The sequence below is a fragment of the Ranitomeya variabilis genome, chromosome 4 (genome assembly GCF_051348905.1).
Source record: "Ranitomeya variabilis isolate aRanVar5 chromosome 4, aRanVar5.hap1, whole genome shotgun sequence".
In the NCBI taxonomy this organism is placed as follows: domain Eukaryota; kingdom Metazoa; phylum Chordata; class Amphibia; order Anura; family Dendrobatidae; genus Ranitomeya; species Ranitomeya variabilis.
In genome coordinates, this window is record NC_135235.1 from 103,565,151 (window position 1) to 103,592,193 (window position 27,043).

The window sequence follows — 27,043 nt, forward strand, 5'->3', positions numbered from 1 at the left end:
CCTAGCAAACAGAGAAGAACGTTACGGGATTGCACCTGCACGATATAGCGGCGGTACCCCAAGAAAGGATAAGAAGCGAGGTTCATTGTGCTGAGTGAGAAACGAGATCAACGCAACAAGGAGAATACCAGTAGGAGTCGTGCTGTAAGACGAGGCAACATCCTATTGAGGCGCATAAACGGTGGCCGGAACGCCGAGGAAGTATAGAGCTCCAGGCCAAACTTCAAACCTACGGCAGGACAGTCAGTTATAGGCGGGCTGTCTCACCCAATTGACCTAGGAAGACACAGGGGGGGTAACAACAGGAGTGGGGCGACGCTAGAGTCCCGGAAGAGCTCCGAGCCTCCGCATCATACGGATGCGTCCTAACCATAAGATCTGGGGGACGTGGAAGAACATCAGAATCGAGTTGTGAGGGAACACGAGAAACAGACACAACAGTTGTGAGGACTATCCCGTGGTGCTTAGCAGGGAAGGACTACAACACACAAGCGCTAGAAGGTAGGCACAGATTTCCACCTGCAAAGGGAACTCTGGAGGTGCCATCGGACCGGCCAGGCTTGCGCAGCCCGGTTAACCGTATTCCGGATTGAGGATCCTGAAGCCTTCAGTAAAGAGGTAAAGAGACTGCAACCTGGTGTCCTCGTTATTTACTGCAACCTGCACCGCACCACCACAACATCATCACCATCACGCACACCATTCCCTCTACCTTCATTGTACGCCCCTCAGCAGGGTCACGGACCGGGTCTAGCCACCGTGACAACCCCAGAACAGAGACTCAGAGGCCCGGTACCGGGTACCCCTCGGCCCTGCGGCAGTGGGGGCGCTACACATGCATTGTGTTACCTGACAAAGAGTTCTTCTTCATTGCCTCTAAACGTAACATCACTCCCCCCTAGAGGAAAATGACATTACTGCAACGACCAGGATCATGGGGCGCTGCGGATTCACTTCTACACCAAAATATGGGGAAAACACATGAAAGAAACACAGCAAAAAGACAATAATCTGAGAAGATTATTATTGCGCCGTGTGGTGCAGACACCTGCAGAAAACGTGCAGGAAAAAATGCAGTAGCAGCATTTACGCTATGTGTGAACACGGCCTCAGTGTTACATTTTTGTTACTTTTTATGGGTTTAACAGACAAAAAATATCAATAACGCCATTTATGCAACCGATCATCATAAATAATCTGATGGCTGTGTTTTGCGGGTTGTTACAGTTAGGCTGCCGTCACACTAGCAGTATTTGGTCAGTATTTTACATCAATATTTGTAAGCCAAAACCAGGAATGGAACAATTAGAGGAAAAGTATAATAGAAACATATGCACCACTTCTGTATTTATCACCCACTCCTGGTTTTGGCTTACAAATACTGATGTAAAATACTGACCAAATACTGCTAGTGTGACAGCAGCCTTACAGGGACACCAAATACGTCTGTTATTTGCTGATTTGTGATTTTTATTTTTATTTATTTTTTTAAACCTCATTAAAAGTGAAATTATTGTGTTTTTCATTATTTTTTTTTTAGTAATTTTATGAGAAGAAAAAAATGTTTTTTTTTTTATTCTCTAGGATATGGGGATATAGAAATATAGTTATATACAATGTATCAGTATGATCGGCCTGTGGGTCACTGCCTGCAATACAGATCAAGTATACAAATTTCTCCTAGTTAGGTCAGCAGAGTCTGTGGCTCAATAGCTTTAGGCTATGTGCACACGTTGCAGATTAGGCATCTCTTGGCAGAAAACGCAGGTGTGGATTTGTTGCGTTTTTTTGGTGTATTTCCTGTGGATTTCTTGCGTTTTTTACCTCTGCTGATTTCTATAATGGTATGGGTACAAAAACACTGCAGATCCGCAAAAAAGAAGTGACATGCTACATCTTTTAATCCGCAGCGTTTCCGCACTGAATTTTCCGCACCATCTGCACAGCGTTTTTTTTTTCTCATTGATTTACATTGTACTGTAAATCACTTGCGGATCTGCAGCTTTTCTGCATGGTAAAAAACGCTGCGGATCCGCAGGAAATCTGCAACGTGTGCACATACTCTTAGCACCTGCCTGCAATGTTGTAGATTGTGGGTTTAAATCCCAGGGAGACTCACAAGAATAGAGAAAGTGACATTTGTCTATTTGTTTTTCATTATTTTTAAGTAATTTTATAGGAAGAATTTATTTTATTCTCCCTTTAGAATATGGCAACATAGAAATACACTGTTAGGCTACTTCCACACTAGCGTCGTACGACGCACGTCGAATTGCGTCGTTGCGACATACCGACGCAAGCAGTGAAAGCGCCGCACAACAGGGGCAGCGGATGCTGTTTTTCAACGCATCCGCTGCCCCATTGTGAGGTGCGGGGAGGCAGGGGCGGAGTTCCGGCCGCGCATGCGCTGTCGGAAAAGACAGGCACGACGCACCAAAAAACATTACAAGCAACGTTTGTTGGTGGCGACGGTCCGACGCAACACGACGCAACCGTCGCACGACTGTTGCGACGTGTGGCAATGCGTCGCTAATGCAAGTCTATGTAGAAAAAACGCATCCTGCAAGCACTTTTGCAGGATGCGTTTTTTATACAAAACGACGCATAGCAACATGCAGTGCACGACGCTAGTGTGAAAGTAGCCTTATAAACAATGTATCTTTATATACGAGTTTCATCTGCCAGTGGGGTTAGTGGCTGCAATACAAATCAAGTATACAAAATTCTCACAGGGATTTCACTGGAGCCTGTGGCTCAATAGCTTTAGCTCCTGCCTGCAATTATAGAGGTTGTGGATTCAAGTCCCAAATACTCCCAAAAAAAGAGAAAATAAAATTGTTGTAATTGTTTTTTATTATTTTTAGTAGTTTTATTTACCTTTTTCTTCAACCCCAAGAATACAGGGGTATAGAAATACACTGCTATACACAATGTATCTCTATGTATCTGTATAATCTGCTTCTGGGTTCACTGCCTGCAATACAGATAAAGATTACCAAATTCTCCCATGTTTAAAGGGAACCTGTCACCCCCAAAATCGAAGGTGAGCTAAGCCCACCGGCATCAGAGGCTTATCTATAGCATTCTGTAATGATGTAGATAAGCCCCCGATGTATCCTGAAAGATGAGAAAAAGAGGTTAGATTATAAAGGAGGAAAAGCCACAATGCGATGATGATTAGAGATGAGCGAATCTGTTCGGGTCCCTCCTTTTTCGGCAAGGTATAGCGCTTACCGAATAAGCTGTAGAGGGAACCTGGATACCTGGATCGCTCCGGCTGATCAGCTGTCCAGCGCCGCAGCTGCATGTGTCGCGGCTGTTTCACTGTCACAACACATGCATGGTGAGCATGTATGTCACGGCTGCAGTAATGCATTCAGGGCATGTATGTCACGGCTGCAGTAATGCATTCAGAGCATGTATACCATGGCTGCAGTAATACATTCAGAGCATGTAAGCATATATGCCACGGCTGTAATAATGCATTCAAAGCATGTATGCCATGGCTGCAGTAATGCATGTATGCCACGGCTGCAGTAATGCATGTAAGCATGTATGCCACGGCTGCAGTAATGCATGTAAGCATGTATGCCATGGCTGCAGTAATGCATGTAAGCATGTATGCCACGGCTGCAGTAATGCATGTAAGCATTTATGCCACGGCGGCAGTAATGCATGTAAGCATGTATGCCACGGCTGCAGTAATGCATGTAAGCATGTATGCCATGGCTGCAGTAATGTATGTAAGCATGTATGCCATGGCTGCAGTAATGCATGTAAGCATTTATGCCACGGCGGCAGTAATGCATGTAAGCATGTATGCCACGGCTGCAGTAATGCATGTAAGCATGTATGCCACGGCTGTAATAATGCATTCAAAGCATGTATGCCACGGCTGCAGTAATGCATGTAAGCATGTATGCCACGGCTGCAGTAATGCATGTAAGCATGTATGCCACGGCTGCAGTAATGCATGTAAGCATGTATGCCACGGCTGCAGTACAAGCAGAAGTTCAGCACAATGAATGGACTCTGCAAATATGAAATACATGATTTATGCTGTTGCTATACATTAAAATGTAAGGCAAGAACAGTTTTTCTCTTATTATTTCCCAGTCTATTTGAGACCTTTTCACAGAGTTTTGTCTGTTTGGATAAGGTCCCATCTAAGAAAGGCTGCTTTGTCGTTGGCAGAAACACTCTTGTATGCCATACAAGAAATGAAAATAGGCGAAGGTTGCTGCTACAAATAGTAAATTCCTTTGAATTGCAGCTATAATAAATTCCTTAGCGCAAGCAATGAGAATATGACGTGTAGGTGTGAAGATGGAACTACGAGCTTGTTGCTATAGTAACACGTAGTGGAGAGCCAAATGGTTCTAAAGTTATGAGACCATAAAAAAATCGGAGCAGCCATCTGTACATTTCTGTAATATTTGCTGGATGCAAGTATTTTAGGCAGATCTTGCTTTATCATCAAATTCTAAATAAATGGTGTTTAATGGGACAAGAAGAAAAAAATGCAGATTTATTTTTTATAACTGACCAATAATTAAACCTGCCAAGCCCTTACAGTAGGACAAAGGTGGAACGAAGAGCAGCACTGGGATATTTTCACTCATAGTTATGCTCCTTCTCCAGACCATGCCTCTTCCCCACCCCCTTCACACCTCTGGTAACATCTGCCCCGCAATAATAACAATAATGATTTTTCATAATAATAATAATAATAATAATTACCGGTATATATATATATATATATATATATATATATATATGTTCTCTTTGTTTTGCAATGTTTTTTTTTCCATATCACAATCTATATTAAAAAATGTTAAAAAAATATAGAAATCTTTCTTTTTGTATTCTAATAAACAGACTCTGATCCTATCTTTGGTTTTAAAGCATTTAATGAGCGTGGTTTTAAAGCATTTAATGAGCGTGTGCAGTGGTCATTGTGAAGGAAGAGGCAGCAAGGTCGGGTGAGGCATCACCTATTGTTATATCCTGTATTATCAGCTGGGTGTAGTGGTGTCACCTGCCATTGTAATCCGGAGCCTTTGCTGACAAGAATCCTGCTGAAAACACTTCTTGAAAGGACAGGAAATATGACTCTAATAAAAACCTCTAACGCAAAATCATTATTAAAAAAAAAAATAAAGATAGTGATATGCAAAAGAAAAAGAATTCCCAAAATGTAAAAAAAAATGCGCCTGATACAGAAACCTGATTAAAAAAATATGTCATTTTAGACGAAGTGTACTTTTTTGGGAGATTTGTTTGTGTCAAGTTCCATTTTTTTTGTATTCAAATGGGAATTCCAGTACGCTATGGACAATGTCTGAAAAATGTCAGTCCCATTACTTACTGTTTTCAGTTTGTTAAAATAAAGGCCTATTGCTTAGGGCTTGTTCACACCATCCTTTTTTTCCTGCGGATTTTTCCGGTCCTGATTTGGAAATCCCGCAGTGCCAAACCGCGGTGGATTTCCGTGCTGTTTTTTGTGCGGTTTCTTCTGCGGATTCCACTGCGGTTTTCCAACTGCACTTTCCTATTGGTGCAGGTGGAAAACAGTTGCGGAATCCGCAGAAAGAATTGACATGCTACTTCTTTTTTTCCGCAGAAAATCAGCGCGGATTTTCCAGCGGAAAAAAGGAAAGTGGGAACAGCGGATTTGGTTTTCCATAGGGTAACATTGTACTGTACCCTGCATGGAAAACGTCTGCGGATCCGCAGCTGCAAATCCGCTGCGGATCCGCAGCAAAAACCGCAGCGTGTGAACATAGCCTTACACTGAAATGTTGTATATCGGATTGCTATCCATAGCTTTGTACTTCCTGTCTTCTCCTGCTCTGTGCACCCTGGAGGAATCTATGCACTGGCGTAGCTCTCGGGGGCCTGCACATAAGATCGATGAAGACACTACCCATAGAAGGGTGAATAAGGAAGTCATATCCGCGCACGTGCATGGCCGATGTACGTGATTACGGCGCCGCAACTGCTCGTCACAGGGCAGTGTGATGTACATGGGAGGGGGTGATATTGTAATGAAGTCAGGAGGCAAGGACTTCTGCCAGGCACCACACGCCCCGAAACCTGGAAGAAATCACTAACATAAAAGATTAAAAGTGCATTTCCCAACATCTAGACCCCAGCTGTGAGGCATACAGGTAAGACTAGTTTAACCATTCGATTACCTGTATGCCCATAGTAATATATATAGACAAAGCATCCCAGGGGGTGACAGATTCCCTTTAAAGTTAACACTCATGCATTTAGCATTAATCTTTTTCTCTCTACCATTCCCTGTTTTTTTTTTTTTTTTTAGCATTTTAGTAGAAAATCACAAAGTACATTTGATTTGGGTGTAAGATTTTCGGGGCGGTCAGAGACACCCTACTTTGGAATAACTGAGTTACCATATATAAGAACAGTGAACACTCTGGACCACAAGACTCACATTGGAAAACTTTATTGAGTGGATAAATACAATCAGTGACTCTAATGTGGCATAATATGGTCTTCTGACCTAAACTGAATCTGTCAGGCATTTTTTTTTTATAATACAGACTTTAAAAACAGAAATTCACACCTTAACACATCCAATCACAGTGCAACAAAATATTCATAGAAAAGTATACAACCTCTCAGATGTTGGGGGCTATTAAGAGTAGCAGCTTACAAAAGTGCCGTCCCATGAACAGGTTGAATTTTGCCTGACAATATGACAAAACATACATGTTGAATTGATACATACTAACAACACAACACTATTCATACAAGCAATGAGAAATGCCACTGGCACTGAAGGTATCCAGTGCGTCCTGTGCCGATGGATATATTCTAGTCACTCTCAGACTGCCCTTTGTGCCCAGGACTACATCTACGTGTATAATGCCACTGGTGGTAGTACAGAATGGAATAAAGTATCAGCTTCTTACATTGCTTTCATGTATGGCTGATGAGATCCAGTTTTAGAGGCTTAACTGAATAGGTGAAATAAATTGGGAAACTGTAAAGAAATTTCAACAAACTGATAAATAAAGTATAAAACAAAAGAATAAATTATTCAGAAACATAAATGGCCTAAATACAGGTTATGTTAGTTGGGGAGCGATGCAGACAGGAGTCCAGTAACAGCCAATGCTACTCAATACTCTTCCTATGGTGGTCTCCTATTTCTCCATGGTTACATTCCTATAGACAGTAGAGTTGGAAAGTTCCATCATTGTTACAGTTACTTCTTGTAATGAAAGTGCTGGGAAGGCAGGAAAACACAAGCACGATGATCCAATCTTTAATTTTGTTCAGCATCACGAAGTCTACATCCAACAGCAGTGATCAGAGCTGCCCCTTTCCCACTACCATCTTCTGAGAGGAGGAAGGACACATTACACTTTGGAGCAAGATCAACTACAGTCTGGTGCATGATTCTGGAGAAGCTGAAAAGAAAGCAAATATTTTTTATCTACTTCATTTCCACAATATCAATGCCATTGATACAATCATGGTGGGGTAGGATACCGTACAATGCAAAGTTTCCATGTACAAGGTCTAGGTTTGTCCCATAAAACATCTGTACACTTTAAATGTGCTCTCTGGAACTCATGGTCATGTAACAAACTCTCCTACATCCTTGACTTTGTTCTTTCAAACTTCCTTAAACTCTTGATTCTTTCTGAAACCTTGATCCAGAAGTCGGACACCATCGCCTCTGCTGCTCTCTCGTACGGTGGCCTACATTTTTCACATACCCACAGACCTGACAACAGACCAGATGGAGGTGTTGATCCGCTCCTTTCAAGAAAATTTACTTTTCAGGTTATACCCCCAGGAACCTTACTTATTTTCCTTTCTTTTGAAGTTCCTACTGTCAGACTTTTCCTACCCTTCTCCCTGCAAGTGGCAACTGTCTATTGCTCTCCGGGTCCCTCCCATCAGGTCCTCGATCACTTTGCCACTTGGCTTTCACACTGTTTGTCCTGTGACATCCCCACTCTTATCAAGGGGGACTTTAACATCCTGATTGATGATCCCCTCTACCCATCTGCCACGCATCTTTTACCTCTAACCTCCTCTTTTGGCCTCATCACCTCACTATACAAAAATCCTAAACACCTCATTGACACTTTTTATTCCCTTCTCAGTCCTAGAGTACAGACCTCAACCACCAACCTCAGCGATGACTATCTGACCAATTATTTCAAAGAAAAAATTGACCATATCCAACAGGAAATTTTCTCCCAGTCCCCAAGTATCATGACTTCTCTTCACTCCTGCACTTCATCTAGCTCACTTTCTGTCTTTGAACCGGTCTCGGAAGAAGAAGTTATCAGACTCCTTGCAGTGAGTGACCCCATTTCCTCACACTTTCTCCAGTCCCTTTCTTCGGCTGTCACTGCTCACCTTACTAAAATATTTAACCTCTCTCTCTCATCTTGCATCTGTGCCTCCTCCTTCAAATGCCAGCATCCACCCATCACTTAAAAAAAACATCTCTCCACCAGAACTGCACTGCTAACTATAGACCTGTCTCTAATCTCCCCTACATTTCTAGTCTTCTAGAACCTTTGGTCCACTCCCATCTAATCTGCTATCTCTCAGATAAAGCTCTTCTTTACATTCTAGTTTCTGATACACTCTACTGAAAGTGCCCTTACTAAAGTCTTTAATGATCTACTAACAGCTAAATCCAATGGTCACTACTCTCTGATTCTCCTGGATCTCTCTACAGCATTCAACACTGTGGATCACCAGCGCCTCCTCACTATGCTCCGCTTTATCGGGTTCAAGAATACTCTCTTGGTTCTCCTCCTACCTCTCTGACTGCTCCTGTACTGTATGTTTTTCTGTCTACTCTTCCTTTTATTGTTGAGGTTCCTCATTGTTTGGTTCTAGGCCCTCTCGTCTTCTCCCTATATTCTGCCCCTATTGGACAAATCATCAGTAGATTTGGTTTCTAGTACCATCTCTATGCTGATGACGCCCAATTATACACATTGTCTCCTGCCATCACCCCTGCATTACTAGAAAATACCAGTGATTGTCTTTCTGCTGTCTCTAACATCATGTCCTCCCTCTATCTAAAACTGAATCTGTTTAAAACTGAACTCCTTGTGTTTCCTCCCTTCACTAACCTACCTATGCTCGATATTGAAATTTCCATGTGTAGTTCCACCATTACTCCTCAGCAACATGCCCGCTGTTTTGGGATTATATTTGACTCAGATCTTTCGTTCACTCTTTAAATTCAGTCACTCGCTCACCCATGTCACCTACACATCAAAAACATCTCTAGAATTCGACTTTTTCTTACCTTTGACTCTCCAAAACCTGTTAATGTTGATCTTATTCATTCTCGTCTGGACTATTGCAGCTCTCTACTAATCGGTCTCCGTCTTACTAAACTCTCCCCTCTCCAATCCATCCTGAAAGCTGTAGCCAGGAACATATTCCTCACCAACTGTTACACTGATGCCTCTATCTTGAGCCAGTCATTGCACTGGTTGTCTATCCAGTACAGAGTCCAATATAAACTTATCATACTCACCCCCAAAGCGCTCCATGGTTCTGCACCACAGTACATTTCATCCCTCGTCTCTGCATACCACCCTACTCGTGCCCTCTGTTCTGCTAATGACCTAAGACTAATATCTTCAATAATCTGAGCCTCCCACTCCTGCCTCCAAAACCTCTCACGTGCTGCACCAATTCTTTGGAATGCAATATCTAGGATAATTTGATTAATTCACAATAACGAGTTTTAAGTGTGGCCTAAAAATGCATTTCTTAAGATCGGTCTATCGCCTCACTCCACTTATGTAACTATTCTCATTTTGCTCTTCAAAAATTTGCTTGCAAATCTGGTCCTTCTTAGCATCTGTTACACAGCCTCCATGCACTTAACAACCCTCTGTGTGTGTACTTGTACACATACTAGCCGATGACCGGTTCATGCAGCGTTCTGTGCATACCCTATTTGTTGATGGCTGGACTGTACAGTACAAGCACTTTTTACCATTTATCTTTAGTATCTCCCCTATTTTCTCATTGTGTGTAAGCTTGCGAGCAGAACCCTCACTCCTCTTGGCATCTGTTAAATTATGTGTTTACTCTGTCATGTTTTTATTGTCTCTGAAATGTAGAGTGCTGTGGAATATGTTGGCGCTATAGAAATGAAAATTATTATTAATGTATTAAAGGGATCTGCGGAGAGAATGAGATGTTGAGCTGAAGAATGATATATAAGATTGTTGGAAAAGGTTCAGTAAATTTGTGCTTTATTCATTGAAATCCCTGGTTTTGTGCATGAGTCCAGTGAGTGGTCCTACCAGTGATTGACAGCAATCTATGCATGCACAGTCATACAGGGAAATCACTATAAATCACAGAATAGGACCACCCACTGGAACGTTTCCCACAAAAATGTTTATCAATCTGATTAGCTCCTCTAGCTCTATAACATCCTGGCTGCAGATATGATACCATTTTCTACATGAATGGTTCCCTTTAAAGGCAATCTGTCAGCAGTTTTTGTGTCTCTGAACAAATACCACCACCTTTAATTGCTCCTGCACTGCATTCCACAAACGTGTCTATCATTTCCTGACTCCCCCTGGATACAACCAAAGATACCATTTTTAATTGCTCCGGTGCTGTATTTAAATGAGGATGGTGCAGTCCGATGGGCGTCATTTCTGTGGTGTCTGTGCCTCCTCTCGGCTCCTAATCCTCGTACTCCCGCTTTGAAAGGTTCCCTTTAAAGGGTATCTGTCAGGAGGATTTTACTATGTAATCTGACAGCAGCATGATGTAGGGACAGAAACCCTGATTCCAGTGATGTATCATTTAAGCTTACTGGGTGTAGAAGTAATGATAGAATCAGTTTTCTCTGTTCCAGAATTAGCAGAGCTCACTACACCACTTATTAGCAGCTTTCTGAGTACATTGTGTAGTGACAGAGAGCTGCTAATCAGTGCTGGGTGTATGGTTGGACTAGGAGTCAGGAGGCCAGTTGTCCTGTAGTGATAATCTCCTGCTGATAAAACACTGATTGTATTGAAACAGCAAACACAGCACAGAAACTGATACTTCGCTAGAATCAGGGTGTCTTCCCCTATATCATGGTGTTCTCATATTCTGTTGCAAAAACCCGCTGACAGATTCCCTTTAAAGACTCTTGACAACAGAGTGCTATGTTCAAAATTTGGAGTCAATTTGCAAGGGTTATAAGATACTGTGTAATCTACCAGGGCGCTTGCCATTTCTGGTTCCATGGGAGTGATTCAGAAACGCTTCAGGTACAGCTTGCATTTAATGTGGTCTTGCTTTTAATACATTTAGGAGGCTGTAATGGCACAGCGAATATAAAAATCGTAGAGTAGGACTGCCCCATTATGAGAATGCCTTGGCGAGGCGGGTGGCTCAAAGAATTGATCAATTGTTTGCTAAATGTCTCATTTTGAAATACAGTTAGAAATCAATATGTGCATGTGCACTTTATGTATTGTGTTCTGACTATAAGCAGCGCTGGTTTCCCCCTTTTTTATTGTAATCTACCAGACCATTTTGCATGTTACTTCATAAATGAATGAAGAAGCTTTTTCTTTCCTACACCTGACATGGAGAGCATTCTTACAGTATGACTGTGACGACTGTAATCCTGGCAGATATTTAATTACAGGGGACTAGCTGTAATCCTGATGTAGAAGATAGATTAACGGGATTTTCGTGACTACAGTATTGATCGTCTATCCTAAGAAAGTTCATCTATATTAAATTGGGGTCAGATTCCTGAAACCATAGTCAGTCGTGAAAATGATGTGGTGCTCCCAGTAAGTGGCCCTTTATTATTTTCTCTGTGCTAGATGCCAGACCCCACTTATCTCAAGTTGGTGGCCTATGGGCTATTAATAAGCCATCAGTATAGCAGAAAAGAATGAGCCACTGTTTAGAAAATGTATGTCTTTCTTTTATTAATGAAGACATTTCATCAAAATCTATATTCTGGAAAGTTTCCTAATCTATGTAACAGTGTGTAAAGGCACTAAGATACTTAACGATTGCCATTTTCCCAGGTTTCCAGCGGTGCTCCCTCCTGTCCTCTTCCAGCCCACCTGACCTGAAATCAGACTCACACAGGGGTCCATGTGTGGACCAGAAGTGGCTTTCACAATCTAAGTCTATGGGTCCTTGTCCTGAACCTCATAGACTTATACTGGGGAAGCAGCACAGTAGATGCTATGTGAGCGGGCAGCGGGAATAGGAAAGATGGTGATGTCAGGAAGTATTGTGATACTTACACACCTATACATAGATAACTAAGATGGACTACAGAATAAAATTGTTCATCAGACTTCTGCTTTAACAGTAGCCCTTAAGGATTAGCCTATGTTACCTATGACAAGAGACAACCCTTAATTTGGAAAAGGCATGTCCAAGAACCACACCTTACAGGATCTTCAGACGACTAATGAAGGATTGACCAAGCCTCCATATTCACAGCTTACAGATATGTGGAGTCCATAAATAAGTAACACTGTTTATCATCTATGAGACAATTTTAGAGGGTATGTTGGAGACCTTAAAGGGTTTTTCCAACGAACAAAAGTTAATTTTAATCAATAGACCTTGGAGTAATAATAAGTTCTACAATTGGATGTGATTAAATAAAATGTCCCTGTGCTGAGATAATCTTAGAAATGTGTCCCTGCTGTGTACTGTGTAATGGCTGTGTCTGACTGTACAGGAACATGGTCTGATCATACCACAGCTCCTAGGCAGGGGAGGAAGCAAAAGAGTATACAGACAGGACAGCATGGGATTGCAAAGGATTCTTTCTTTAAAGTAATACATTGTTTAACACCTTAACGTCCAATGACGGATATATCAGACATTGGATGCCTCCCCCTGTTTGTTGTGGGCTTCGGCAATGAGCCCGCACCTTTTCCAGCCCATGGCAGCTGAGCTGATCAGCTGTCATGTGAATTGCGATCCACCAAAAGCTGTTAAAATGTTAAATGCCGCTGTCCATCTCTGACTGCAGCATTTAACATGCACGCACAGGAAGCACATCATTAACCTCACCCATTGGTGACCTTGTCACATGACCGCAGGTCGCTAATGGGTTGGCATGACAACCCGAGGTCTGCTGCAGACCCGTGTGGCTGTCATTGTGGGATCGCTATAAGCGCCGCCCAGCTCATAGCAAGTGAGCATTTCTGATACTCAGAGCTGCAGCCCTGCTCTATGTAGTACAAGTGATTGGATGATCACAGCTTCTAGTCTTCCATGGAGACTATTGAAGAAAGTAAAAAGTTAAAAAAAATGTTTTTAAAAATATATAAAAGTTCAAAATCACCCCCATCCGCCTCATTCAAAATAAAACAATTACAATTTTTTTTAAAATACACATATTTGGTATCGCCACGTTGATAATCGCCCGATCTATCAATATTTAAAAAGAATTAATCCAATCAGTAAACGGCGTAGCGAGAAAAAAAATCAGAATGCCAGAATTATGTTTTTTGGTCGCTGCAACATTGCAATAAAATGCAATAACGGGCGATCAAAACATCGTATCTGCACTAAAATGGTATCCGTAAAAACGTCACATTGGCACGCAAAAAATAAGCCCTCACCCAACCCGAGATCACGAAAAATGGAGACGCTACAGGTCTCGGAAAGTGGCAACATTTTTTTTTTACTTTTTTAACACTTAAATAAAAAAGAATCTATACATGTTTTGTATCTACGAACTCATAATGATCTGGAGAATCTTAATGGCAGGTCAGTTTTAGCATTTAATGAACATGGTAAAAAAAAAAAATTCCAAAAAACCATTGTGGAATTTCACTTTTTTTGCAATTTCACCACACTTTCAATTTTTTTCCCGTTTTCGAGTACACGATATGGTAAAATCAACAGTGTGGTTCAAAAGTACAACTTGTCCCTCAAAAAACAAGCCCTCACATGGCCATATTGACGGAAAAATAACAAAGTTATGGCTCTGGGAAGAAGGGGAGCAAAAAACGAAAACGGAAATACCCCTGGTCCTTAAGGGGTTGAAAACAGGCAGGGAAATGTTTTACCTCACAAAAAGAATCATCTCTGATCCCCTGCTGTAATGTCTGTATCCTCTTTTGCTTCCTCCCCAGGAGCTGTGGTATGATCAGACGATGTTCCTGTACGGTCAGACACACAGTACACAGCAGGGGCACATTTATAAGATTATCTCAGCACAGGAACATTTTATTCAGACACATCCAATTGTGGAAATTATTATTATTCCAAGATCTGTTGATTAAAATGAACTTTTGTTCATGGGAAAAACCCTTTAAGAACGCTTGTTTCCATTTTCCCATATCCAGTCCGCCCTCCCTTCTAATTTTGAAGCTGGATAAGAAAATGTGATATCTACATATATAGAAGAAAATGAAAATCTACAAGACGCAGACATGTCATTACTTACTGTGGATGTAATTTATACAGAGTTCCATCGACACCAACTGTGACCTCCAGATGGTCCAGGCCCCTGTTTTCCCGGATCTTATCCACCACGGCGGCCATTCCTGCCCCGCACACCTGTGCTGCTCTTCTTGATACAACGCCACAGACTTCTTTGACGATTATGCTGTCATCACAGGTGCTGTTAAGACCCAGCTGCTGGAGGATCGACCGTACTTGCAGCAATGCTAACCTATCACTGTACGAAAAGAGATACCGTGTTCTTAGGGTCACAGATTTACTATTCATCGTCTATAACTTATTTTAAGAAATGTGTTATTTCTGTTCAGTTATTTGGATCTTACAATTAAAGGGAACCTGTCAGTTGATTCATGCTGCCCAAACCACGGGGAGCATGAATCGGAGCCTAGCTGTATAATCGCTGCCAGGTATGCTTCTCTCTAAACAATGTTTTCTCCAAAAATCCAAAGCATTTCAAAGACCTAGGAACATAGTCACAGAGTAGATTAGTCCGGTGCCGCCCTCGACACTGGGTGATTGACAGGCAATGTGCGCACATCAGGAGAGACCTGGCAATGAAATAGAGCAGAGCGGGGAGAAGATGGATGATGCGTCATCGGACTAGTCCCATCTCTGCCTCAGGATTTCAGAGAAAAATGTACCTGGCAGCAATTATACAGCCAAGGTCAGATTCATGCGGCCGGTGATTCGGGCAGCAAGACAAATCGATTGACAGTTTTCATTTAAAGAGAATCTGTCAGCAGGATTCCACACCCCAAACTATTTATATGCACATGTAGCTCTTTCAAAGACAAGTCCAGCAATACCTTTACATGGCCAGTCTGTTCCTCCGTTACTAAGAAATCAATGTTTGAATTGATATGTACATGAAGCTGAAAAGTTATAGTAGGTCTAAAGCCTCTATCACTACAGCTCTATTCCCCACCCAGAACCACCTCCTCCTATTTTATGAAGCTGAAAAGTTATAGTAGGTCTAAAGCCTCTATCACTACAGCTATATTCCCCACCCAGAACCACCTCCTCCTATTTTATGAAGCTGAAAAGTTATAGTAGATCTGAAGCCTCTATCACTACAGCTCTATTCCCCAGTCAGAACCACCTCCTCCTATTTTATGAAGCTGGAAAGTTATCGTAGATGTAAAGCCTGTCACTCCAGCTCTGTTCCCCGCCCAGAACCGCCTCCTCCTGCTATATGAAGCTGAAAAGTTATAGTAGACCTAAAGCCTTTGTCGCTCCAGCTCTATTCCCCGTCCAGAACCACCTCCTCCTACTATATGAAGCTGAAAAGTTATAATAGATCTAAAGCCTCTATCACTCCAGCTCTATTCCCCATCCAGAACCTCCTCCTCCTACTATATGAAGCTAAAAAGTTATAATAGATCTAAAGCCTCTATCACTACAGCTCTATTCCCCACCCAGAACCACCTCCTCCTATTTTATGAAGCTGAAAAGTTATAGTAGGTCTAAAGCCTCTATCACTACAGCTCTATTCCCCACCCAGAACCACCTCCTCCTATTTTATGAAGCTGAAAAGTTATAGTAGATCTGAAGCCTCTATCACTACAGCTCTATTCCCCAGTCAGAACCACCTCCTCCTATTTTATGAAGCTGGAAAGTTATCGTAGATGTAAAGCCTGTCACTCCAGCTCTGTTCCCCGCCCAGAACCGCCTCCTCCTGCTATATGAAGCTGAAAAGTTATAGTAGACCTAAAGCCTTTGTCGCTCCAGCTCTATTCCCCGTCCAGAACCACCTCCTCCTACTATATGAAGCTGAAAAGTTATAATAGATCTAAAGCCTCTATCACTCCAGCTCTATTCCCCATCCAGAACCTCCTCCTCCTACTATATGAAGCTAAAAAGTTATAATAGATCTAAAGCCTCTATCACTACAGCTCTATTCCCCACCCAGAACCACCTCCTCCTATTTTATGAAGCTGAAAAGTTATAGTAGGTCTAAAGCCTCTATCACTACAGCTCTATTCCCCACCCAGAACCACCTCCTCCTATTTTATGAAGCTGAAAAGTTATAGTAGATCTGAAGCCTCTATCACTACAGCTCTATTCCCCAGTCAGAACCACCTCCTCCTATTTTATGAAGCTGGAAAGTTATCGTAGATGTAAAGCCTGTCACTCCAGCTCTGTTCCCCGCCCAGAACCGCCTCCTCCTGCTATATGAAGCTGAAAAGTTATAGTAGACCTAAAGCCTTTGTCGCTCCAGCTCTATTCCCCGTCCAGAACCACCTCCTCCTACTATATGAAGCTGAAAAGTTATAATAGATCTAAAGCCTCTATCACTCCAGCTCTATTCCCCATCCAGAACCTCCTCCTACTACTATATGAAGCTAAAAAGTTATAATAGATCTAAAGCCTCTATCACTACAGCTCTATTCCCCACCCAGAACCACCTCCTCCTATTTTATGAAGCTGAAAAGTTATAGTAGGTCTAAAGCCTCTATCACTACAGCTCTATTCCCCACCCAGAACCACCTCCTCCTATTTTATGAAGCTGAAAAGTTATAGTAGATCTGAAGCCTCTATCACTACAGCTCTATTCCCCAGTCAGAACCACCTCCTCCTATTTTATGAAGCTGGAAAGTTATCGTAGATGTAAAGCCTGTCACTCCAGCTCTGTTCCCCGCCCAGAACCGCCTCCTCCTGCTATATGAAGCTGAAAAGTTATAGTAGACCTAAAGCCTTTGTCGCTCCAGCTCTATTCCCCGTCCAGAACCACCTCCTCCTACTATATGAAGCTGAAAAGTTATAATAGATCTAAAGCCTCTATCACTCCAGCTCTATTCCCCATCCAGAACCTCCTCCTCCTACTATATGAAGCTAAAAAGTTATAATAGATCTAAAGCCTCTATCACTACAGCTCTATTCCCCACCCAGAACCACCTCCTCCTATTTTATGAAGCTGAAAAGTTATAGTAGGTCTAAAGCCTCTATCACTACAGCTCTATTCCCCACCCAGAACCACATCCTCCTATTTTATGAAGCTGAAAAGTTATAGTAGATCTGAAGCCTCTATCACTACAGCTCTATTCCCCAGTCAGAACCACCTCCTCCTATTTTATGAAGCTGGAAAGTTATCGTAGATGTAAAGCCTGTCACTCCAGCTCTGTTCCCCGCCCAGAACCGCCTCCTCCTGCTATATGAAGCTGAAAAGTTATAGTAGACCTAAAGCCTTTGTCGCTCCAGCTCTATTCCCCGTCCAGAACCACCTCCTCCTACTATATGAAGCTGAAAAGTTATAATAGATCTAAAGCCTCTATCACTCCAGCTCTATTCCCCATCCAGAACCTCCTCCTACTACTATATGAAGCTAAAAAGTTATAATAGATCTAAAGCCTCTATCATTACAGCTCTATTCCCCACCCAGAACCACCTCCTCCTATTTTATGAAGCTGAAAAGTTATAGTAGGTCTAAAGCCTCTATCACTACAGCTCTATTCCCCACCCAGAACCACCTCCTCCTATTTTATGAAGCTGAAAAGTTATAGTAGATCTGAAGCCTCTATCACTACAGCTCTATTCCCCAGTCAGAACCACCTCCTCCTATTTTATGAAGCTGGAAAGTTATCGTAGATGTAAAGCCTGTCACTCCAGCTCTGTTCCCCGCCCAGAACCGCCTCCTCCTGCTATATGAAGCTGAAAAGTTATAGTAGACCTAAAGCCTTTGTCGCTCCAGCTCTATTCCCCGTCCAGAACCACCTCCTCCTACTATATGAAGCTGAAAAGTTATAATAGATCTAAAGCCTCTATCACTCCAGCTCTATTCCCCATCCAGAACCTCCTCCTACTACTATATGAAGCTAAAAAGTTATAATAGATCTAAAGCCTCTATCATTACAGCTCTATTCCCCACCCAGAACCACCTCCTCCTATTTTATGAAGCTGAAAAGTTATAGTAGGTCTAAAGCCTCTATCACTACAGCTCTATTCCCCACCCAGAACCACCTCCTCCTATTTTATGAAGCTGAAAAGTTATAGTAGATCTGAAGCCTCTATCACTACAGCTCTATTCCCCAGTCAGAACCACCTCCTCCTATTTTATGAAGCTGGAAAGTTATCGTAGATGTAAAGCCTGTCACTCCAGCTCTGTTCCCCGCCCAGAACCGCCTCCTCCTGCTATATGAAGCTGAAAAGTTATAGTAGACCTAAAGCCTTTGTCGCTCCAGCTCTATTCCTCGTCCAGAACCACCTCCTCCTACTATATGAAGCTGAAAAGTTATAATAGATCTAAAGCCTCTATCACTCCAGCTCTATTCCCCATCCAGAACCTCCTCCTACTACTATATGAAGCTAAAAAGTTATAATAGATCTAAAGCCTCTATCATTACAGCTCTATTCCCCACCCAGAACCACCTCCTCCTATTTTATGAAGCTGAAAAGTTATAGTAGGTCTAAAGCCTCTATCACTACAGCTCTATTCCCCACCCAGAACCACCTCCTCCTATTTTATGAAGCTGAAAAGTTATAGTAGATCTGAAGCCTCTATCACTACAGCTCTATTCCCCAGTCAGAACCACCTCCTCCTATTTTATGAAGCTGGAAAGTTATCGTAGATGTAAAGCCTGTCACTCCAGCTCTGTTCCCCGCCCAGAACCGCCTCCTCCTGCTATATGAAGCTGAAAAGTTATAGTAGACCTAAAGCCTTTGTCGCTCCAGCTCTATTCCCCGTCCAGAACCACCTCCTCCTACTATATGAAGCTGAAAAGTTATAATAGATCTAAAGCCTCTATCACTCCAGCTCTATTCCCCATCCAGAACCTCCTCCTCCTACTATATGAAGCTAAAAAGTTATAATAGATCTAAAGCCTCTATCACTACAGCTCTATTCCCCACCCAGAACTGCCTCCTCCTACTATATGAAGCTGGAAAGTTATAGTAGATCTAAAGCCTCTATCACTCCAGCTCTATTCCCCATCCAGAACCTCCTCCTCCTACTATATGAAGCTAAAAAGTTATAATAGATCTAAAGCCTCTATCACTACAGCTCTATTCCCCACCCAGAATCGCCTCCTCCTACTATATAAAGCTGGAAAGTTATAGTAGATCTAAAGCCTCTATCACTCCAGCTCTATTCCCCATCCAGAACCTCCTCCTCCTACTATATGAAGCTGGAAAGCAATAATAGATCTAAAGCCTGTGACTCCAGCTCTATTCCCCATCTAGAACCGCCTCCTCCTGCTATATGAAGCTGAAAAGTTATAATAGATCTAAAGCATCTGTCACTCCAGCTCTGTTCCCCGCCCAGAACCGCCTCCTCCTGCTATATAAAGCTGAAAAGTTATAGCAGATCTAAAGCATCTGTCACTCCAGCTCTATTCCCTGCACAGAACCGCCACCTCCTACTATATGAAGCTGAAAAGTTATAGTAGATCTAAAACCTCTGTCACACCAGCTCTATTCCCCGCCCAGAACCGCTGCCTCCTGCTTAGCTGGCAGCCTCTATGCTGTGTGACGTCAGGTATAGGAACAGTCAATTAAGCAGGAGGACATGGTGCTGGGCGGGGAATAGAGCTGGAGTGACAGAGGCTTCAGATCTACAAATAGCTCTTCGGCCTCCTTTACATATTAATTATAGTGCTTTGGAACAAAGCACTATACTGTTATTCCACCGTGGTAAACTTCTTCTTATTCTTATTATTCAGTCCGCACGTAATGCGGCCCGAACCGCTAAACTCACAGACTCCAGTGAGGTGTCATTTCGAAGCCAGCGTTCCTGAGAGGTGTGCTAAGTATTTTTCGTGTCGATCGGATTTGTAGTTTTTGCGCAATTTGTGTTTGAAAAAAGTCTTTCAATGCGTTTCAATGGAGAAATTTTCCTATACGTTTATAATGGGCTGGTTTCTGAGGCAATTTCTAAAAATAACTGCCACCTGGCTGATTAGCTCATTGATATGCGCAGTCAGACACAGTTACTATGCCAACTCCAATGAAATCTACATCAGCTCACCAGGTCACAAGTTTTGTCAGATAATATCAGCTCTTAAAGTGACAGTACAGCACAATTCCAAACCACTATCCGTAGTCTTATGATTATTAGACTGTGGCCCGATTCTAACTCATCGGGTATTCTAGAATATGCATGTCCACGTAGTATATTGCACAGCCACGCAGTATACAGTGCAGAGCCGTGCAGTACACAGCGCAGAGCCGCGCAGTACACAGCGCAGAGCCGCGCAGTATAAAGCGCAGAGCCGCGCAGTACACAGCGCAGAGCCGTGCAGTACACAGCGCAGAGCCGTGCAGTATAAAGCGCAGAGCCGTGCAGTACACAGCGCAGAGCCGCGCAGTACACAGCGCAGAGCCGCGCAGTTTAAAGCGCAGAGCCGTGCAGTACACAGCGCAGAGCCGCGCAGTACACAGCGCAGAGCCGTGCAGTACACAGCGCAGAGCAGCGCAGTAGAAAGCGCAGAGCCGTGCAGTACACAGCGCAGAGCCGCGCAGTACACAGCGCAGAGCCGCGCAGTACACAGCGCAGAGCCGCGCAGTATAAAGCGCAGAGCCGCGCAGTATAAAGCGCAGAGCCGCGCAGTACACAGCGCAGAGCCGCGCAGTACACAGCGCAGAGCCGTGCAGTACACAGCGCAGAGCCGCGCAGTATAAAGCGCAGAGCCGTGCAGTACACAGCGCAGAGCCGCGCAGTATAAAGCGCAGAGCCGCGCAGTACACAGCGCAGAGCCGTGCAGTACACAGCGCAGAGCCGCGCAGTATAAAGCGCAGAGCCGTGCAGTACACAGCGCAGAGCCGTGCAGTACACAGCGCAGAGCCGCGCAGTACACAGCGCAGAGCCATGCAGTACACAGCGCAAAGCCGCGCAGTATAAAGCGCAGAGCCGCGCAGTAGAAAGCGGAGAGCCGCGCAGTACACAGCGCAGAGCCGAGCAGTACACAGCGCAGAGCCGCGCAGTAGACAGCGCAGAGCCGTGCAGTACAGAGCGCAGAGCCGCACAGTATAAAGCGCAGAGCCGCGCAGTATACCGCGCAGAGCCGTGCAGTACACAGCGCAGCCGCGCAGTACACAGCGCAGAGCCGCGCAGTACACAGCGCAGAGCCGCGCAGTACACAGCGCAGAGCCGAGCAGTACACAGCGCAGAGCCGCGCAGTACACAGCGCAGAGCCGCGCAGTACACAGCGCAGAGCCGCGCAGTATACAGCGCAGAGCTGCGCAGTACACAGCGCAGAGCCGCGCAGTACAGAGCGCAGAGCCGCACAGTATAAAGCGCAGAGCCGCGCAGTACACAGCGCAGAGCCCCGCAGTATACAGTGCAGAGCCCCGCAGTATACAGCGCAGACACGCGCAGTACACAGCACGGACACGCGCAGTACACAGCGCAGAGCCGCGCAGTACACAGCGCAGAGCCGCGTAGTATACAGCGAAGAGCCACGCAGTATATAGCGCAGAGCCGCGCAGTACAAAGCGCAGAGCTGCGCAGAGCTGCGCAGTATACAGCGCAGAGCCGCGCAGTATACAGCGCAGAACGCGCAGTACACAGTGCAGAGCCGCGCAGTACACAGCGCAGAGCCGTGCAGTACACAGCGCAGAGCCGCGCAGTACACAGCGCAGAGCCACGCAGTATACAGCGCAGAGCCGCGTAGTATACAGCGCAGAGCCGCGTAGTATACAGCGCAGAGCCACGCAGTATACAGCACAGAGCCACGCAGTATACAGCGCAGAGCCACGTAGTTATACTGCCCAGTCACGTAGTATATTGTCCAGTCACATAGTATACTGCATATCCCTGTTAAAAAAAAAAAGAATTAAAATAAAAAAGTTACATACTCACCTCCTGGAGCGGCCGGTATCTGATGGTTGTTGCACCTCCTAGAGCAGCCGGTACACGATGCTTGTTGCACCTGGAGTGGCCGGTACCCGATGCTTGTTGCGCGCTCCGGTCCCAAGAGTGCATTGCGGTCTCACGAGATGATGACGTAGCGGTGTTGTGAGACAGAAAGACGGAAGTGCCCTTAGATAATTAGATAGTAGATTACCCCGCTCACCAATTCGGAACCCGAGAGGCCCGGCCCACCAAATCGGACCCCGAGGGGCCCGGCCCACCAAATCGGACCCAGAGTGACCCCGCCCCCTAAATCAGACCCAGAGTGACCCCGCCCACCAAATCGGACCCAGAGTGGCTCCGCCCACCAAATCGGACCCAGAGTGACCCCTTCCACCAAATCAGACCCAGAGTGACCCCTTCCACCAAATCGGACCCAGAGTGACCCCTTCCACCAAATCGGGCCCAGAGTGACCCCGCCCACCAAATCGGACCCAGAGTGACCCCACCCACCAAATCGGACCCTGAGGTGCCCAGCCCACCAAATCAGACCCTGAGGTGCCCAGCCCACCAAATCGGACCGAGTGACCCCACCCACCAAATTGGTCCCTAAGGTGCCCCGCCCACCAAATCGGACCCAGAGTGGCTCCGCCCACCGAATCGGACCCAGAGTGGCCGCGCCCACAGAATCGGACCAAAAGTGACCCCGCCCACCGAATCGGACCTAGATTTACCCCGCCCACAAAATCAGACCCAGATTGACCCAACCCACCAAATCGGACCGCCTGAGGGGCACCCAAGTGTGAAAGTCTTGCAGGGGCAGCCCGGGCACCATTCCAAAGCACTATCTGTAGTTCCTTCAGGAAATACCCATCTAGTTCAAACAGTGATTTTTCAGTAACGGAGGAACAGACTGGCCATGTAAAGGTATTGCTGAATTGATATCCAACTCTTGAAAACTGTTATTTATTTTTAAAAATTATTTTCTTGGAGCTGTGGCAGGCTCATGATCACAGAACCCAGTGATTGACTATAAATAATGAAAGACGAGTAAGCACAATTCCTGAAGCCCTGGGTGAGCAAAGCCTCAGGATATATTTGCATATCAATGGGAATGTCGGCGTGCTGCCCAATATTTTTATCAGATGGTGCACAGGCAAACTTAGCACGTCCGATTCTGATCCTCAATAGTGGAACAGAACAGGACATGCTCTGATTCTCAAGGTTCACATTCTCGGATCTATGATTCTCAGGGATGTGTGAATGGATCTGTGACAATCTATAGGTAAAAAAGTGACATAACTCGGATGTTTCACATGGATGTGTGCAAGTCTGGTCTAGCAGATAATGATTCACTGTGAATGAAACAGTGTCATTGTTATAGTGACCGCTCACATCTGAGATACCTGGACAGAAACGAAGGAGCAACATTTCAATTGTATAGGAAGACAATTCCCAAAAGACCCTCGTACGCATGCGCATGCTCATTACCTACCTCTCAATTTGTGAAAGGAATTTGGTTTCGAAGATACTCGTAGTTTTCAATGCCTCTGAAATCTGGCCGCGGAATAGAAATCCTCGCTTTGTGAAATCAATTAGAATGTTTCTTACGATTTCTCCTAAGTACATGCCACTAATCATTTTCTCGTATCTAAAAAGCACAAAAATGACAGTGGATGAAATCCAGATAAACACAACGTTGTGTATGAGCTCTGGCCCGATGTCTCGGCCATGTACCTTTGTTTTCCTGAATTTAGAGACAGTTCATCAACTGCTTTGTCATATACTGTTCGGATATCATCCAGACATCCATTGTCTCCGAATGCTCCCCATTCCATGTTGACGCACATTCTCCCAGCATCTCCATCTACCATTTCTATGTTCTTCGTTTCTTCCATGTAGCATGCATTACTGCCGGTACCTACATAAGAAGACATGCTGGGCTATGCAGGAAACTTCCAGAAAAATAGTCAATATCATATATGCTGATCTGTGCAGCTAGAAAGTATTTTAATACATTGGGGCGAATTTATCAAGCTTAATTTGCCAGAATGTGGGTGTAATTTGCGCTCAAAAACTACTTACATGACTTGCATGTGTAGATGTGCAATACAATGTGGGTGGCAAAACTGTGGCACAGAGTAAGACTAATACACTTATACACTAATACTAATTAGCAGGGTTTTTTCTATTGAATCTGGCAGCAGCATAATTTAGGGTCACAAACACTGATTCTAGGATGTGTCACTTACTAGGCTGTTTGCTGTAGTTTCAATACAATCAGTATTTTATCAACAGGAGATTATCACTTCCAGACTAGATGTCACTAGCAAACTAGTCCCCGCCCCAACACTAATTAGCAGCTTGCTGAAAATGTACAGTGTAGACAGGAAGCTGCCCGGGCGAGACGGGGGGGCCCACTCACGCTGTCTGGGATACAGGCGACTCACCGCCCGCCAGCGCTGACTCACCCCCCCCCCCCGCCGGCACTGACTCACCCCACCCCGCCAGCGCCGTCTATGACGCCAGTACAGTTCAATGCGATGATGGAGGAGAGAGCGTCAAATGACGCTCCCTCTCCCATCATTCCCCTCTGCGTCTGACACTGCGGGTGCCTGATGACGTCATATCATCGCGTACCTGCTGTGCAGACTGCAGCCACTGAGACTGGAGCCTGGAGCATCGGGAGCAGTGCGGGGCACGAGGAAACGTGAGGATTGAGTGTGTTTTTAAAAAAATCTATCAATGAGTGATAACTGGATTGTGGGGCTATTCTCGGGGGGGGGGGGACTACATTATATTCTATGGGGGTCTGTATTATATTCTATGGGGGGCTGTATTACATTACAGTCTATGGGGGGCTGTATTACAGTACATTCTATGGGGTGCTGTATTACATTCTATGGGGTGCTGTATTACGTTCTATGGGGGGCTGTATTACAGTACATTCTATGGGGTGCTGTATTACATTCTATGGGGGGCTGTATTACAGTATATTCTATGGGGGCTGTATTACATTCTATGGGGGGCCTGTATTATATTCTATGGGGGGCAGTATTGTATTCTATGTATTATATTCTATGGGGGCTGTATTACATTCTGTGGGGGGCTGTATTATATTCTATGGGGGCTGTATTACATTCTATAGGGGGGCTGTATTACATTCTATGGGGGGCTGTATTATATTCCCTGGGGGGCTACATTATATTCTATGGGGGATGTATTATATTCTATGAGGGAGGATTGCATCATACTCTTTTATGGGGCTACATTATATTCTATGAGGAGGTAGGCTGTATTATATTCTATGTATTAAATTTATTATATTCTATAAGGGGTGATTGCATCATACTCTATGAGGGGGCTACATTATATTCTGTGGGGGCTTCATTATACTATATGAGGAGGGCTGCATTGTATTCTATGGAGGGGCTACATTATAATCTATGGGGGCTGCCATATATTATATATGCAGGGGCTGCATTATACTATATGAGGGGCTGCATTATATTCTCTGGGGGGTTACATTATACTCAGGGGGCTACAATATATTCTGTAGGGTGGCTGCATTATACTCTGTGAGGTGGCAGCATTATACAATATGTGGGCTGCATTATACTGTATCGAGGACTATTGGGAATATAGTATACTATATGAAGAACTATGGGGTGCATTATACTATGGGAAGTGAATTGTACTACATGGATGACTATGGCGGTGCATTATACTATATGGAGCACTATGAGGAGTGTATTATGCTATATGGCGTACTGAGCAGTGTATTATACTAAATGGAGGGCTGCGGAGTGTATTATACTATATGGAGGACTGCGGAGTGTATTGTACTATATGGAGGAATGTATTATACTATATGGAAGACTGTTGTGAACATTATAATATATAGAGAACTATGGGGTGTATTACACTAAACAAACAAAATGCTGCCTATTCATCAAGTTGTATGCATACAGGTGCTGCTCACAAAATTAGAATGTCATCAAAGTTAATTTATTTCAGTTCCTCAATACAAAAAATGAGACTCCATATTATATAGTCATTATAAACATAGTGATCTATTTCAAGTGTTTGTTTCTGTTAATGTAGATGATTATGGCTTACAACCAATGAAAACCCAAAAGTATTCTATAATGTTGATTTGCCTCTAATATGACAGGTACTGATACCCTGAGACCTGTGGACCTTAGATCACCAGAGTTAGCCATCTGCTAAAGCACAGGATCTACATGTCACCTACTCCAAGAGTGACACAGTGCAGAAAAGCCACTATCAGGACTTATTTTCCAGAACACACACGTGGACTAGTAAGTGACTAAGTGACCAATCATAACTATACATTAGGTCGGACTCGGAGTTCCACTTGCGAGAGCCTCGCATCACTTCACCCTGCACAGCCGCCCGTTCTTTGGACAGGAGTGTGCAGCTGCATAGAAATATGGACATTTCGGGTGATGCAATGCAAGGCTCGCGCATCGCTCTCTGCTGTATGGTATTGTAGAACTTACAATAGCTATCACTCATGTAAGAAGTGAAATCTGACATTGTACTATACCTATATTTCTCTGCTGTATCTGTGCATCATGAATCATGGTATGTGTTAAAGGGGCCCACTGAGACTCTTTCGCCCGGGGCCCTCAAAAACCTGGAACCGGCCCTGACCTGCCAATTAGACATATGGGCGGGGTTATACAGGGTTCAGTATTCTGGTCACTGCTACATCTATAGTGAGAAAACAAACTGCAGTAAGCAGTCCAG

General features: G+C 44.1%; 1 protein-coding gene across 2 annotated transcripts in view; it reads right to left on the reverse strand.

Annotated features, from left to right (window-relative positions):
* Positions 1 to 6,450: 6,450 nt before the first annotated feature.
* The window catches only part of LOC143769935 (hexokinase-1), a 113,309-nt gene continuing 92,716 nt past the window's right edge, over positions 6,451 to 27,043 (reverse strand). For both annotated transcript variants that reach the window (XM_077259007.1, XM_077259008.1), the window contains exons 15-18: positions 24,008 to 24,191; positions 23,766 to 23,921; positions 14,471 to 14,704; positions 6,451 to 7,442 (exon numbers count right to left, since the gene is read on the reverse strand). In XM_077259007.1, the coding sequence (XP_077115122.1) occupies positions 7,298 to 7,442; positions 14,471 to 14,704; positions 23,766 to 23,921; positions 24,008 to 24,191 (719 nt within the window). In that variant the 3' untranslated portion in view covers positions 6,451 to 7,297. The remainder of the gene's footprint in view (positions 7,443 to 14,470; positions 14,705 to 23,765; positions 23,922 to 24,007; positions 24,192 to 27,043) is intronic.